A 16,844-nucleotide genomic window follows, 5' to 3' on the forward strand; every position below is an offset into this window, starting at 1 on the left:
TACGTCTATCCACATTACTACATGGAATGTTACGTCTATCCACATTACTACATGGAATGTTACGTCTATCCACATTACTACATGGAATGTTATGTCTATCCACATTACTACATGGAATGTTACGTCGATCCACATTACTACATGGAATGTTACGTCGATCCACATTACTACATGGAATGTTACGTCGATCCACATTACTACATGGAATGTTACGTCGATCCACATTACTACATGGAATGTTACGTCGATCCACATTACTACATGGAATGTTATGTCTATCCACATTACTACATGGAATGTTACGTCTATCCACATTACTACATGGAATGTTACGTCGATCCACATTACTACATGGAATGTAGTTGACAATTTGAATCAGGTGTGCTCGCTGTACGATAGTTAAAATACATGGAACGGCTGGGAGACCCCGAGGAGAGGTTTGAGAGCAGGCGGAGTCTACCATGGTGTGGACAGAACGGTCGTTTAGGGAGCTGAATCAGGCTCTGCTGCCAGGCATGGTCTCCCATCTCGCTGCTGCTCTGATGGTCCGCTGAGCCAGAACAGTGTGTGTGTGTCTCCACTCTACCATTACAGATAGTCATTTGTTCACCTCCCACTTCAAATGGAATGTTTTACCTCATAATGCCATCATACCTTCTGGGGAGTGTGACAAGACCCTAATCACCAGAAGGAATCTTCCCCTTCTAGACCTTAAAAGGCCCCTTTGAAAATCTGAGAGAGTAGGATGACATTTGGTCAGGCAATCATGAGCTACCTGCTTTGAACAATTGTCCCTTTGTTACAAAACCCATTTGAGAGCACCAGGATGTCCTAGGACTCCTATCTACTGTGCTACGGCGGCATTGTGTGGAAAGTAAATGAAGGTTTCCTAGCATTTCAGTGTCGCTTTGTGTCCACGTTTGCAATCCCTGACGGATGATTACTGCCGGGTCAAGGATGTATGTAATGGTCGCTCTACTAAACGTGGGTGTTTCTAATGTTTATGTGCAGCTAGAGGCTCGTCAATTTCCTATTCACTTTGTTGTCTTTGGCAGCTCCTTTGTTTGAAAGATGAAGGCATTTAATTTGCCCATTTTATACGGTAGTCGTTTCATCACGTTGTGTGTAGGAGTTGAAGACTGTAGGATGTGTTTTGAAAAAAGATTTTGGACATCGTCTCGCCCCTTTTTTATGTTCCGAATAAACAAACCATGTTTTTGGCCACAACGCATTCTGAAGCAGAAACCCAACACACAGGAAGGACCCAATTAGTCCCCAAGTGTCACTCGCCCGGTGACGACATTTAAAAAAAAAAATAATAATAATATATTTCACCTTTTATTTAGCCAGGTAGGACAGTTGAGAACAAGTTCTCATTTACAACTGCGACCTGGCAAAGCAAAGCAGTGTGACACAAACAACACAGAGTTACACATGTAATAAACAAATGTACAGTCAATAACACAATAGAAAAATCTATATACAGTGTGTGCAAATGAAGTAAGATTAGGGAGGTAAGGCAATAAATAGGCCATGGTGGTGAAATAATTACAATTTGTCAATTAACACTGGAGTGATAGATGTGCAGAAGTTAAATGTACTAGTAGAGATACTGGGGTGCTAAGGAGCAAAAAATAAATAACAATATGGGGATGAGGTAGTTGGGTGGGCTATTTACAGATGGGCTGTGTACAGGTGCAATGATCAGTAAGCTGCTCTGACAGCTGATGCTTAAAGTTAGTGAGGGAGATATGACTCCAGCTTCAGTGATTTTTGCAATTCGTTCCAGTCATTGGCAGCAGAGAACTGGAAGGAAAAGTGGCCAAAGTAGGAGTTGGCTTTGGGGTTGACCAGTGAAATATACCTGCTGGAGCGCGTGCCACGGGTGGGTGCTGCTATGGTGACCAGTGAGCTGAGATAAGGCGGGGCTTTACTATGTTCTGAGGGCCCTGGTCACCTGCTACCTGCTCCTCCTCTTCACCACCTCCTTTGTGGTCTTACTCTCTGTCCACCCTGTCACCCACACTCAGGGGCCCCAGCCTCTGCACCCCCTCGGGCCCCTGCCTAGCCTGGGCCCCAGCGATATGCAGTATAAGTTCACCCAGAGCAGAGTGAGCGGAGAGGGTAGAACCAGAACTGTTTCCCACTGCCCTCTAGGCCTCACTATCCCTGAACCTCCCTTCATATCGTCTTGACCGCTATCAGATATGCGTCATTGGAAGTCCACATTTGTTTAGGATATGAGTTTTAGGATCATTTGGTGCACCCGATGAGTGACTATAAATGCAAATAGTTCCCTCATTGTTCCTGGCACTCATTACCAAAGACTAAACAAAGGCATACAAACCTCTTAGTGTTTGTCATGGAACCCTGTGAAAGAAAGCTACTGAAAAGTAGCCCTTGTCTTACTGAGGTTGCACTCTGTACGTTGGCCAGGTATTACAGTACACTCTGCTTCAGCACCGGTCTGTCATACAGGCGTCCACTATGTGTGTACTGTGCTGCCCTCTGGAGGTCATGATCTAACCAGGACTGAGTTTATCACCACTGTCTCCTCATAACAGGCTTTGTAAATGCATACAGTAATACATTAGCAATGTATTACACCTAAATTGGGCTTAGAAAGTATTACTGCTGTGTTGATGCGTACGGAGATGGTGAGAAAGAAAGTCGTCAGCTCCAGGGTTGACAGTGAACAGTCTAAATGAGATTGAGTATACTTTAAGGACTAGTTTGGATCGAGGTTGTTCTTTGCACAGACGGCACTGACGACTTCCAGGAACGGGATGGTTTCGTTGACCGTTAATGTCTCTACATTGACAGCACATTTGATAAGTGGATTGCGGTTGGTGGAGAAGTGCTGAGTGAGCTGGCCTATTCAGAAGCTCTCCTTCCCAGCGTGTGTGCGTGTGTGTGTGTGCGTGCGTGCGTGCGTGCGCGCGTGTGTGTGTGTGTGTGTCATATGAACCTTCCAGGCTCAGACAGAGAGGCAGACGGTCAGAGGCAGAGAGAAGCTCCACACTCGGCTTCTCTGTCTGAGATCCCTGTCAGAACCAAGGCTCAGTTTAACCTCTTATTACTGCTCCTTCAGGATCTAAACAGGTGTGTGTGCAGAGCTCAGTATACAGCACCTCATAGGAAGCAACATGTTAAAGAGTAATACTGGCCCCTAAAAAAAAAGAGATGTCAAACATAAGACAATGTTGTGTGTGTGTTCAGTCTCAAGTGCAGTTGATCTACTTCTGTTTAGATAATAATCAACAGCGAAAAATAGCTTTGTTTTCCCGCCATGTGCTGTTGTGTGTTATCAGCGAGACAGATTACGCTGTCCACTTCCAGGGGAGGAGTAGTGTTGCTTCATAGCAAACAGACTGCTAGAGAGCAAGGTCTGTCAGTGATCTGTTGACGGGTTTGTACATGTTGGACTGTGCGACAGCAAAATGTCAAAGAACTCGTTGAGTAAACTGACCCTGTTTTCAGATGTATCAGACTAGCTGCCAGGCTAGTAGCCAATCACTGATGGCTAATGTAAGACATAGCTGGAGTGTTGTTGGTCTTTCACTCGGTCTATATCTGTAAACGTTGGACTATTTTGCTGCCACTGGTGAACAATCTTCTGAGAACTGAGGGAAAATGTTTCTTCTTTGCATCCTTTGCGTTCTGTCAGTCACGTCGATTGAAAGTGTCAGAGGGGACCAAGGTGTCGAAGGTAAAGAGTTGAGAGAATAGCATTTGATCTTTCTCTTTTTTGGGACTACGTTTTGATGCATGTTTTCTATGGGTCAGTTTCACTTCCATTCCATTTGACATCTACCTCAAATTCATGTTGATGAGCCCAATAAGAGATTTGCTAAACCACAAAATCTTTGTTTTTCTTTACATTCATTGTCTCTTATCTTGCCTACGTAATTTGCGAGGTAATGAAATCATGTTGTCTGTGTTATCTGTGGTAATGATGGTGAAACACACTGATTCTCCCGTGTGTGTGTGTGTGTGTGTGTGTGTGTGTGTGTGTGTGTGTGTGTGTATGGAAGTGGTGAACCTGTGGTTTATTCATTGTCGTTGACTGTTGACTGTTTAAGAACCAAACAAGAGCAAACAGAACAAAGCGGGGAGGGACCTACCTGAATTTGTCCACTAGTTTTCATTGCAAAACATTTTTAGTTTAAACTGTTTCTGTTGCAAAACATTTTGCAACAGAATCGCCGTAATGAATACACCCCTTTGCCCCTGGACCTCTTGGCTGTGTTTTGGGCTGCATTGCTAACACTACTTGGGTTCATGTAAATCCCTCAACATCTCTACAGAGACTCACTAGATGACTCAACACATCAGGGGTGTCTTACTCTAATCACCTATGGCTGTGGGACAGCCAACTTGTGAAAATGTCATTTTTTTTCTCTCTTGCTCTCCGTCAGCTCGTAAGCAGGAGATCATCAAAGTGACTGAGCAGCTGATTGAGGCCATCAACAATGGAGACTTTGAAGCCTACACGTTAGTGATTTGGGATTTTTAACACTACACCGTTCAAAAAAACATATGCATTCCGATCTTCATTGTGTTGTGCTTCCTGTTTCCTCCCACAGGAAGATCTGTGATCCTGGCCTGACATCCTTTGAACCAGAGGCCTTGGGAAACCTCGTGGAGGGAACTGACTTCCACAAGTTCTACTTTGAGAACGGTATAGCACCTGCATCCCATTATGCACTCGTAGCTTTAAAGATCTACACACAGCCATATGAAAACCTATGGCTGTAGAAGCATTATTTACCTTGATTGTGTACTGATTTGATACATTTCCCTCCATCTCTCCTCTCTCATCCAGCTCTGTCCAGGAGCAAGCAAGGGCCCGTCCACACCATCCTGCTCAACCCCCACGTGCACCTGATCGGCGAGGACGCGGCGTGCATCGCCTACATCCGCCTCACCCAGTACATGGACGCCAACGGCATGCCGCGCACCATGCAGTCAGAGGAGACACGCATCTGGCAGCGCCGTGACGCCAAGTGGCAGAACATCCACTTCCACCGCTCCGGCTCACCCACTGTGCCCGCCAAGTAAGGTGACTAGAGGTGCTCTCTCAGTGCTGTCTTGGTGCTCTCTCAGTGCTGTATTGGTGCTCTCTCAGTGCTGTCTTGGTGCTCTCTCAGTGCTGTCTTGGTGCTCTCTCAGTGCTGTCTTGGTGCTCTCTCAGTGCTGTCTTGGTGCTCTCTCAGTGCTGTCTTGGTGCTCTCTCAGTGCTGTCTTGGTGCTCTCTCAGTGCTGTCTTGGTGCTCTCTCAGTGCTGTCTTGGTTAGCTGAATTCATTGTGGAGCTATGTAGCTGTATTGGTTCTACTTTGAACCTCATATCCCTACCTGGCTAAGAACGATGTACTTACAGTCCCTGTCCTGTAGCTGGCCTGCATCTGTGTCTGTCCTGTATCGGCCCCACCTGCACTAGGGGCTACTCTATGTAGTGTGGTCTGCACTATGTAGCTACTAGCCTGCTACTTTATGTAGTGTGGTCTGCGCTATGTACAGTTGAAGTCGGAAGTTTACATACACCTTAGCCAAATACATTTAAATTCAGTTTTTCACAATTCCTGACAATTAATCCTAGTAAAACTTCCCTGTCTAACACGGAACCCAAACCGGCTGCGCGCGTGCGCCATCGTGCATAAATGTATTTTGTTCCCCTACACCAAACGCGATCATGACACGCAAGTTAAAATATCAAAGCAAACTCTGAACCAATTACATTAATTTGGGGACAGGTCGAAAAGCATTAAACATGTATGGCAATTTAGCTAGGACATGCTAGCTAATTTGTCCTATTTAGCTAGCTTGCTGTTGCTAGCTAATTTGTCCTGGGATATAAACATTGAGTTGTTATTTTACCTGAAATGCACAAGGTCCTCTACTCCGACAATTAATCCACACATAAAACGGCCAACCGAATCATTTCTAGTCATCTCTCCTCCTTCCAGGCTTTTTCATCTTTGAACTTATATGGTGATTGGCATCTAAACTTTCATAGTATTACCACGACGACCGGCAAAACAGTTCGTCTTTCAATCACCCACGTGGGTATAACCAATGAGGAGATGGCACGTGGGTAGTTGCTTCTATAAAACAATGAGGAGATGGGAGAGGCAGGACTTGCAGCGCGATCTGCGTCAGAAATGGGAACGACTTCTATTTTAGCCCTTGGCAACGCAGACGCTCATTGGCGCGCGTGAGCAGTGTGGGTGCAATAATTGAATAACCTGGATCACGCGACGTGTCCGGTCTGGTCAGCATGTTAGGTCAGTTAGGATCACCACTTTATTTTAAGAATGTGAAATGTCAGAATAATAGTAGAGAGAAGGATTTATTTCAGCTTTTATTTCTTTCATCACATTCCCAGTGGGTCAGAAGTTTACATTCACTCAATTAGTATTTGGTAACATTGCCTTTAAATTGTTTAACATGGGTCAAACGTTTCGGGTAGCCTTCCACAAGCTTCCCACAATATGTTGGGTGAATTTTGGCCCATTCCTCCTGACAGAGCTGGTGTAACGGAGTCAGGTTTGTAGGCCTCCTTGCTCGCACACGATTCTTCAGTTCTGCCCACAAATTTTCAATAAGATTGAGGTCAGAGCTTTGTGATGGCCACTCCAATACCTTGACTTTGTTGTCCTTAAGCCATTTTGCCACAACTTTGGAAGTATGCATTGTCCATTTGGAAGACCCATTTGCGACCAAGCTTTAACTTCCTGACTGATGTCTTGAGATTTTTCTTCAATATATCCACATAATTTTCCTCACTCATGATGCCATCTATTTTGTGAAGTGCACCAGTCCCTCCTGCAGCAAAGCACCCCCACAACATGATGCTGCCATCCCGTGCTTCACGGTTGTGAAGGTGTTCTTCGGCTTGCAAGCCTCCCCTTCTATCCTCCAAACATAACGATGGTCGTTATGGCCAAACCGTTTTATTTTTGTTTCATCAGACAAGAGGACATTTCACTAAAAAGTACAATCTTTGTCCCCATGTGCAGTTGCAAACCATAGTCTGGCTTTTTTATGGCGGTTTTGGAGCAGTGGCTTCTTCCTTGCTGAGCGGCCTTTCAAGCTATGTCGATATAGGACTCGTTTTACTGTGGATATAGATATTTTTGTACCTGTGTCCTCCAGCATCTTCACAAGGTCCTTTGCTGTTGTTCTGGGATTGATTTGCACTTTTCGCACCAAAGTATGTTCATCTCTAAGAGACAGAACGCGTCTCCTTCCTGAGAGGTATGACGGCTGCGTGCTCCCATGGTGTTTATACGTGCGTACTATTGTTTGTACGATGAACATGGTACCTTCAGGCATTTGGAAATTGCTCCCAAGGAGGAACCAGACTTGTGGAGGTCTACAATTTTTTTCTGAGGTCTTGGCTGATTTATTTTGATTTTCCCATGATGTCAAGCAAAGCAGCACTGAGTTTGAAGGTAGGCCTTGAAATACATCCACAGCTACACCTCCAATTGACTCAAATGATGTCAATTAGCCTATCAGAAGCTTCTAAAGCCATGACATCATTTTCTGGCATTTTCCAAGCTACTTAAAGGCACAGTCAACTTAGTGGCTGTAAACTTCTGACCCACTGGAATTGTGATACAGTGAATTAGTAGTGAAATGATCTGTCAGTAAACAATTTTTTTGAAACATTACTTGTCATGCACAAAGTAGATGTTCTAACCAACTTGCCAAAACTATAGTTTGTTAACAAGAAATTTGTGGAGTGGTTGAAACACTTAGGTTGGAGTCATTGAAACTTGTTTATGTAAACTTCTGACTTCAACTGTATCTACTAGCCTGCTACTTTATGTAGTGTGGTCTCCACTATGTAGCTACTAGGTGCTACTGTATGTAGTGTGGTCTCCACTATGTAGCTACTAGGTGCTACTGTATGTAGTGTGGGCTGACTTGGTTCCTGTTTAGCCTTGATCATCCCTAGCTTGTCAAGGTTGGTGACTGTAGCTCAGCCCATCAGCCCATCTCAGCCCATCTCATCCTTTAAAAGTTGCAGCGTATTTCAGACGTTATTTAAGTGCCAACCACTGGTACCATTAATGCTAGTTAGTGCTAGTTTGACCACCAGAGGGCATCTTTGAGAAGCATTTGATAACCTTCAATATGGCCTGTACTATAGCATTTAAAACCTTTTTTGTAAGAACATAGTATATGGGACTGATTTTTAAGAAATGTTGCTTAATTAATTTGATTAATGTTATGGTGTTTCTATTCCAAGAATAATGGAAAAACCTCTGGGTTTTCATTAGGATGGAATGGAAAATATGGCGCTGTACAACGTGATGGTCGGGAGTACTGTACTGGGCTATTTAGCTAAAGAATCCCCGTGTCGTGCAGACACGTGGGAGACCGGGGTTCAATTCCCCGATGGGGAGGAAGGAGTATGCTGTCCTTGTAAATAAGAATTAGTTAAATAGTTAAATAAAGGTTACACTAACATTTCTACACCCTAATTGTATAATTGTAGTCTAACCAATACCCAAACGGAGATTCTGTCCGTTATCAAAACCAGTCCCCATGCTTGTCTCAGAGCAGTGCGAAACGGTGCTAAAATAGTTGTAGGCTTTTGCTTCAAATCCTATTGCTTCTAACTTAAATATGCTCTTTAAATAAATAAGACCTATACCACATTTAACAGCACATTACTCAACAGTAGTGAGACAGTAGTTTTGCCTACGGTAGGCCTTCAGTATATCGAAAAATATGACGTGACTCTCCGCCAAAGTTTATTTGTCACGTGCGCCGAATACAACAGGTGTAGACCTTACAGTGAAATGCTTACGTACAGGCTCTAACCAATAGTGCAAAAAAGGTATTAGGTGAACAATAGGTAAGTAAAAGTAGCAAGGTTAAATACAGACACCGGTTAGTCAGGCTGATTGAGGTAGTATGTAGATATGGTTAAAGTGACTGCATATATGTTGAACAGAGAGTAGCAGTAGCGTAAAAGCGGGGGTGGTGGGTGGCGGGACACAATGCAGATAGCCCGGTTAGCTAATGAGAGAACAGTCTATGACTGGGGTGGCTGGGGTCTTTGACAATTTTTAGGGCCTTCCTCTGACACTGCCTGGTGTAGAGGTCCTGGATGGCAGGCAGCTTAGCCCCAGTGATGTATTGGGCCGTACGCACTAACCTCTGTAGTGCCTTGCGGTCAGAGGCCGAGCAATTTCCATACCAGGCAGTGATGCAACCAGTCAGGATGCTCTCGATGTTGCAGCTGTAGAACCTTTTGAGGATCTCAGGACCCATGCCAAATCTTTTTAGTTTCCTGAGGGGGAATAGGCTTTGTCGTGCCCTCTTCATGACTGTCTTGGTGTGTTTGGACCATTCAAGTTTGTTGTTGATGTGGACACCAAGGAACTTGAAGCTCTCAACCTGCTCCACTACAGCCCCGTCGATGAGAATGGGGGCGTGCTCGGTCCTCCTTTTCCTGTAATCCACAATCATCTCCTTAGTCTTGGTTACGTTGAGGGATAGGTTGTTATTCTGGCACCACCCGGCCAGGTCTCTGACCTCCTCCTTATAGGCTGTCTCGTCGTTGTCGGTGATCAGGCCTACCACTGTTGTCGTCTGCAAATTTAATGATGGTGTTGGAGTCGTGCCTGGCCATGCAGTCGTGGGTGAACAGGGAGTACAGGAGGGGACGCACCCCTGGGGAGCTCCAGTGTTGAGGATCAGCGTGGCAGATGTGTTCCTACCTACCATCACCACCTGGGGGCGTCCCGTCAGGAAGTCCAGGATCCAGTTTGAGGGAACTGTTTAGTCCCAGGATCCTTAGCTTAGTGATGAGCTTTGAGGGTACTATGGTGTTGAATGCTGAGCTGTAGTCAATGAATAGCATTCTCACATAAGTGTTCCTTTTGTCCAGGTGGGAAAGGGCAGTGTGGAGTGCAATAGAGATTGCATCATCTGTGGATCTGTTTGGGTGGTATGCAAACTGGAGTAGGTCTAGGGTTTCGGATAATGGTGTTGATGTGAGCCATTACCAACCTTTCAAAGTACTTCATGGCTACGGACGTGGTCTGTTGTCATTTAGGCAGGTTGCCTTTGTGTTCTTGGGCACAGGGACTATAGAGGATTGGAGGAAATTTCTGTAATTCAGTGATTTTTATTCCCATAGTAATTCGTTATGGATCCATAACTAAATAAACATCGGCATTTTGAAAGAGTATTTTTATCATTATTTTATTAACGAAAGCATAAAGATGCCATTTATTAGTTACATGGTTTTAGTTTCAACGTGCAGACTGGCACTAAGAACAGAACAGCAGGAACGTTTCCTTTGTCTGCGCCATTATTAGTGCAATGCCCCACAAAGTGTTGCTCTGTGCTACTCAGTGTGGCGGGGTGGGGTTCCTCCTCCCTTCCCCATGGGCTAGATCCATCTTCTGTGAGTGGCTCTGCGGCCCATCCTGCCCTCGTGCCTTGAACCTCGCGTGCTTTCACTGGATACAGCTGGAGAACTGCATAGCAGTCCCATTGTGCTCCACTCAGGAGCCATGACCAATATGACCAATATATATTGTCCTCCTAATAACAGGGTTAATAATATATCTGTGAGAATATCCAAGGGGCTTTTATATAATTCTAAATTAATAATAATAATCGCTTTGTTTGAAAAAATAACAATATTTAGGAGATTTCGTTTTCAAATAACGTAAAATGAGCGAGGAAAAAGTTGAGGCTGACACGGGTATTGAACCAGCATCTGTAGCAACACAGACCGTTGCGCCACTCAAGCGCTGTACAACGTGACCGGTCGGGAGTGGCCTAAAGTACTACAGTAAGAGCAAAATAATCCTAACAAAATAAAAGAATAAAAGCCTTAGTGTAACAACCGTTTTAGCTAGTAATACTGAAGTCGTGCACGGTTATCCGTTTCTATAGTCGTGCACGGTTATCCGTTTCTATTTAGGTGTATGTCGCCCATTCATTGTCAGTTAGAGACACAGTAGGACCCAAAAGCATAATCAGTGCTCTAACTCCCCCTTGTGGTGGTCTGGAGCAATGAAGTGGTGACGCAGGGTACTGTACTAAACCACAAATTACCTCCTAAGTTCCGCAGCATAAACACAAAACCTTTAGTGGAGTAACCACTGTAGTTTAGCCCACCTGACCTGCTTTATACAGGAGCTATGTAGCTAGCTTGGTCTGCTTTGGTTCCGCTTTGGTCTTTCTCTAGCCTCAAACACATATTTTGACAATACAACACAAGTTACTAATTCCAAAATTATCTTTGTATTGCAGTTGAGATGACTCCCTATCCTGCAGCTGTTGCTGATCTATGGACCCCGCCTACCAAGTGTCTGTCACATCCTCATCCAATCCCGGCCCAACTCTGCCATCTCAGAGTGTTGTTTACATATCGTCGATGCTGAACTCAAGATTCATCTTGCAAAAGATGAAAAGAAAAAACACAACAATCTTGACGATATAATTTTATATTTGATCATTTTAGAGTGAAAATGTTTGTTGTTTTATCGCATTCTTCTGTCTCATCGCAGGACATTTATAACTAAACATGTATTTTTGTTATTCTGAAACAATGATTTCCTCTTTTTGAACATGTTTTAAGTTTGAGCATTTTCCCATGGCATTCAATCTTCAATATTATCAGTGTCAGGAACATGCGGTGAACCAATACCAAACTCATCATATCATCTGAATATTACACATCAATCCCAATAACTGAAGTGATATAGGTTTAGCCTTAAACCAACATTGCAGTCTGTCAATCCTTCTTTAAATGTCAGTCTTTGTGCAGAAAAATCTAAGAACATAAGTGAACGACAAACATGAGCTTGCTTTTGTTTTGGTGATGTATAGACTTGTGATTGACGTGAATCGCTATATCTTTGCTTAAACTCTGGAATATTAAACTGTTTAAATATGAGCTTAGTTTGCAATCTTTTTAACAATTCAAGTTGTTATCAACTGCCTCAATATTAAGTATGATTACTGGGAATTTTTATTGACAGTTTATGTTAAGGGGAAAATGGTATCCTATGTTATGCGTTTGCGTCTACATCATCGCAATGTGACAGAATTCTCAATGATAGAATGTAAACTATAGAAGCAATTGTATGCCATATGGAACACTGTTTTAAAGTCCAATCATGATATTTTCATAAGGATGATAATTATGTGAATTTTATTGGTTATATATTTTTTGGGAACTATTGACCCTTTCATATATAGCGACTGGTTCTCTGTTTTTTTTAGTCTGTAGCATCTCCTCTCTCCCCAACCCCGTGTCCATGCATAAGAACCTATCGAAGACATATAGCCTTTTACTAGCCGCTTTTACCACTGACACCTGGGTGTTAGTTACTCTACTTGACAAGTTGCAACACACAACGTTTTATACTGAGAAGGGAGACAGTCATATGGGATCACATTGTTCCTGTCAGTTTTTCCTAGTTGGTAGATATTTTCATAAATGGGTGTTTATAGGTTGGTTTTGCCGATGGAAATGTAAGAGATGCAGTAGAATTGAATCAAGGTCAACCTAGAATATTTAGTTACACAACGCTTGGGATTAAAGGCACTGAGTAGGTTTGCCATTAGGATAGCCACTGTGGTGTTAAGAACTGTTCCCTACCCCATTTATGATTTGTTCCTACAGGAATGGTGAGACAACACAATCATTTTTTTAAAGTTACGTTGAACTGTACTATGGGACAAAGTGTATATTGTTGCCATGATGAGAAAGGACTGATAGATGTTTAAGAAATATCAAATAAAATGTGATTTCTGCCAAATCTCTTATTTCCATGTCACTTTGCCCATAGCTTAAAGTTTGTGAGGTGATCACTGTAATAAAAAAATAAAAAAACATTTTTAAAAAAGTTTACATTTTACTTCTAATGGCTGTAGTGTAATCCTTCAAAGCATGGTTAGTAAAAATGACAACCACACCACACACATTTGACACATGTACAATTTAATATTCTGCCACGTACACTGTAGCTGCTATGCCATGTTAGCCATTCAGACTTTTCCCTCCTTTATTATTAACTTCATAACTAATACATGCCCTCATAGATATTTATATATGTGTAATATTGTTATCACCATGGAAACACGATGCGGATTCATCAAATCAAATGCACGTTTTTGACATTTCTTTTTTGTTTCTTTTATTTTGATCACACAAAGTAAATTGGCAAAGTGATGAACCGTAATATTAGATAGATTACATAGATAAAGTCTGTACCACAGATAACACCAACGATGCTTTCAGCCAGCCAGCCCAAGATTACAGCACATCCATGTCAGTTCTGGTTTTGGTTTCTGCATTTGTTTCAGTCATTGTTTCTAGAGCGTTTCAGAATTCATGTGAAGCCTTGCGTACAATGGCAACTTATCGGTCGAAGAGTTTTAATTGAAATTCCCTTTCCCATCTTCAACTTACACACACACAAAACACACTCATGTCTCCGCACACTGGAGGAGGAGAGGAGGAGCATGGCTGGACATCAATAAATACGGAGAAACAAAATTAAACTTGGCAAAGATGTAATTCGCAGAAGACTGCTCAGTGTTTACTCCACCCCCATGTATACCAGTTGAAATGAATAGACCTTGCAAGTCTGTGGGAGCCAAAATCACAATGATATTGCTTGGATGGTATTTAACCGTAGAGCTTGTTCTGATGGCAGAATGTTTAGGCAAGAAATGTGAAGGAAACAAAAGATACACCGGGATTTGAACTAGGCACCTTCTGTATGACAACCTATGTCTTATACCCTCTGCCACTCAGGCACACACCATCAGCTGGAAGTTTGGGTCTTTTGAATCTAACCAGTCAAAAGAAATGATGCACAGTTTACTTTCTAAAGTGATGTGAACTCCCGAGTGGTGCAGTGGTCTAAGGCAGAGCTAGCGGTGCTACTAGAGATTCTGGGTTTGAGTCCAGGCTCTGTCACAGCTGACCATGACTGGAAGACCCATGGGGTGGCACACAATGGAGGAGGGTTTGACTAGTGTCTTTGTGCACTAGTGACTCCTGTGATGGGCCAGATGCAGTGCATGCTGACATGGTCACCGGGTGTACAGTGTTTCCTCTGACACATTGCTGCTTCTGGGTTAAGTGTGCAGTGTGGCTTGGTTGGGTTATGTTTCAGAGGATGCATGGCTCTTGACTTTTGCCTCTCCCGAGTCGCAGTGATGAGACAACACTGTAACTACCAATTGGATACTGAGGAAAAGGGGTAAAATAAAATTTTTGAAAATAAGATGAAGTTAGTTTAGGAAACAAGAAGCGACGCATGGGGAGTTGAACCAGGGACCTTAATGTCGCAAACCGCATTTAACACCATTCGTTCATCCATCCACCAACCTACCACTAACGTTGCTTTTCTCATTTGATTTTCACCTGTCACAAGCTCCACCCCCTGGCCCCATCCAACCAATCATATAGCTCAAGCTCCGTCCCTTGGCCATCCAACCAATCTGCCCTCAGAACAAGATTGTGGAAACATACCATTGAGCAAGAAATAATGCATGTAAAAGGGCCAATGATAAAGGATCTTCTATCTCCACGCTGCAAACACGAAGCAGGTCAGACCAAAAATAATCTGTCAGAAACTCAAGATGATGTGCCAATCTTTTGATCTTATCACCATTTATTGGATACCATAAAACCAACAACAGAAAACAAATCTAATCAACAACAGCAAATAAAACAGAACACTGGTCTCTCTCTGTCCCATACTTGCACGATCTTAACAGGCTTAAACTCAATGAAATGATGTTGCCACGAGCAGCACCGCAGATATTGAGATTAGCGAGATGCAAGACTTCGCTCTCACACAGTCACACACAGTATCTGCGCATGGGCACGGGTTCGCTTCACGCTGTTCACAGAGTGGTAGCCACAGGACCAAAACAGCAGAGAAGTTGAGCCTCACGCTTCAACGCTCTTAGTTGTTGTGGATATTGACCCACTATGTTGACTTTATGCATCTACGTCATATCGCTGAGTATACCTTTAATCAAAGTTATTTATAGGGGGAAATGAACAGGGGTGAGATGGCACGCACAAGTGACTCATGGGAGGGAAGGAGGGGCGACGTACCTAGTGTTATGACCTATAGGTGTAGTAATGGGAGATAAAAGCGCGTACATGAAGGTCAAGGAAAGAGAACATTCTGGATCATTTCTTTCGCAAATGGCAGGTCGCAATGTCGGTGAGGATACTATGAACTAACACACAAACACGCATACATACGTGCACGCACACGCACACACATAGGTGGCAGCAGTCTGATGTACTGCTCAGAAGGAAGTTTGACTACACAACACCCATACTACAGAAACAGACAGAGAAAAACAGGGAGATGGGGACAGTACCTGGGGCTGGGGCTGAACGTGTGTTCACAAAGCTCACGTAAAAAAAACAACACCACATCATTACACACGTAACCACCTTGAGCCAACTTTGTAAACTGAACAGTAGTGGAGGGTTATATGGGGATGATTAGCTTCAGTGAAATGGGGGTTCAGATCACAGCGTATTTGCGCTTATCTGATTCAAAAGTCCTTGATGAAAGACTATGGCATTCACTCCTTTAAAACAGTATCTCTCCAAAACTGTTTATGACAACTGACTCCTATGTAACAATCTCTTGATAGTCGGATGAAAAGGGTCAAATGTGTTAAGACCCGTCACCCTTGACCTCAGAACAGATTGGTGCAGGTACCGTGGGACAAATATAACAAATGCTTTTGAATTGCTGTTTGTTTTGTTTTCTACCAGTCTTCTCTATTTACAAATGTTTACAATCGTTCCTTCAGAAAGAGGCCTCTGCATGAGGCTAACGTGCGAGGTGCACCCTCTTCATACGTTTCCTGTAGCTGTTTTCATTCCTAGCATTTTTTTTGTGTTGTTTTTTTATTGTACCACAGCAGCCAAAAACTAAAAGAACCAAACAAAAGGATAACGACAAAAAAAATATTCTAAGTCACCCGACGAGAAAGGGGGTGCCATCTTTGGTCACAAAATGAGCAAAAAAAATAATGGAAACAAGTCAAAAGCAAAAAAAATAAATAATAATTGTTTCATTTGCTACAAAACGGAAAAACAAAAATTGAAACCAAAACGCAATCCAGTGTCTTTAGCAGGGGAAGTCTGGCTGGGCGGTAAAGGTTAAGGGTCGTTAGGGGTCATCGAGGGGTCAGAGTTGTGGTAGAGATTAGCTTACAAGACTTCATAGGTTTTTTGTGGATAGGAGGCTTATGTAGCATGGGGGGCAAGGCCAAAAGGGAAGACACACAACTCAGCCAGCAAATCAAAAAAGCCCATCACTTCTTCTTTCTCCTCTCCTCCTCTTTCTCCTTCTCTCCTCCCTCCTCCTCCTTGGCGCAATAGCGTTGGAGCAGCAGGTGCAGGTGTCGCTGAAGGGCATCGGGTTGCAGGGTCTCTGGGGTGTCGTCCAGCCGCTCCAGGTGCACATGCTTACCCTGGGCATCCATCGCCACAGTCCTCTTCTGGGTACGAGACTTACGCATCTGGGTTCTGGAGATGGGACAGAGAAAAGAGAAAGAGGGAGGATGTGTGGGGTGGGAGGGAAGGAGGGAGGAGGTGTGGGGTGGGAGAGATGGAAGGAGGGAAGGAGTGAGGAGGTGTGGGGTGGGAGATATGGAGTGAGGGAAGGAATGAGGTGGTATGGGATGGAAGAGATGGAAGGGAGGAGGTGTGGGGTGGGAGAGATGGAGGGAAGGAGAGAGGAGGTGTGGGGTGGGGTTGGTTGGGTTGGGGTGGGGTGGGAGAGATGGAGGGAGGGAAGGAGTGAGGAGGTG

General features: G+C 43.6%; 2 protein-coding genes across 38 annotated transcripts in view; one reads left to right on the plus strand and one right to left on the minus strand.

Moving 5' to 3' along the window:
- The window catches only part of LOC139534679 (calcium/calmodulin-dependent protein kinase type II delta chain), a 111,212-nt gene extending 98,311 nt beyond the window's left edge, over nucleotides 1–12,901 (plus strand). For 10 of the 12 annotated variants that reach the window (XM_071334031.1, XM_071334030.1, XM_071334035.1 and 7 more), the window contains 4 exons: nucleotides 4,419–4,494; nucleotides 4,587–4,681; nucleotides 4,826–5,062; nucleotides 11,289–12,901. In XM_071334031.1, coding sequence (XP_071190132.1) covers nucleotides 4,419–4,494; nucleotides 4,587–4,681; nucleotides 4,826–5,061 — 407 coding nt within the window. In that variant the 3' untranslated portion in view covers nucleotide 5,062; nucleotides 11,289–12,901. Of the gene's footprint in view, nucleotides 1–4,418; nucleotides 4,495–4,586; nucleotides 4,682–4,825; nucleotides 5,073–11,288 lie in introns of all 12 variants that reach the window. The other 2 variants (XM_071334033.1, XM_071334032.1) reach the window with 2 other exon arrangements.
- Nucleotides 12,902–12,963: 62 nt separating this feature from the next.
- The window catches only part of LOC139534675 (ankyrin-2-like), a 213,942-nt gene continuing 210,061 nt past the window's right edge, over nucleotides 12,964–16,844 (minus strand). For 25 of the 26 annotated variants that reach the window (XM_071334004.1, XM_071334021.1, XM_071334008.1 and 22 more), the window contains one exon: nucleotides 12,964–16,560. In XM_071334004.1, coding sequence (XP_071190105.1) covers nucleotides 16,347–16,560 — 214 coding nt within the window. In that variant the 3' untranslated portion in view covers nucleotides 12,964–16,346. The remainder of the gene's footprint in view (nucleotides 16,561–16,844) is intronic. The other variant, XM_071334011.1, reaches the window with a different exon arrangement.

The sequence above is a fragment of the Salvelinus alpinus genome, chromosome 11, assembly GCF_045679555.1.
Source record: "Salvelinus alpinus chromosome 11, SLU_Salpinus.1, whole genome shotgun sequence".
Lineage (NCBI taxonomy): Eukaryota > Metazoa > Chordata > Actinopteri > Salmoniformes > Salmonidae > Salvelinus > Salvelinus alpinus.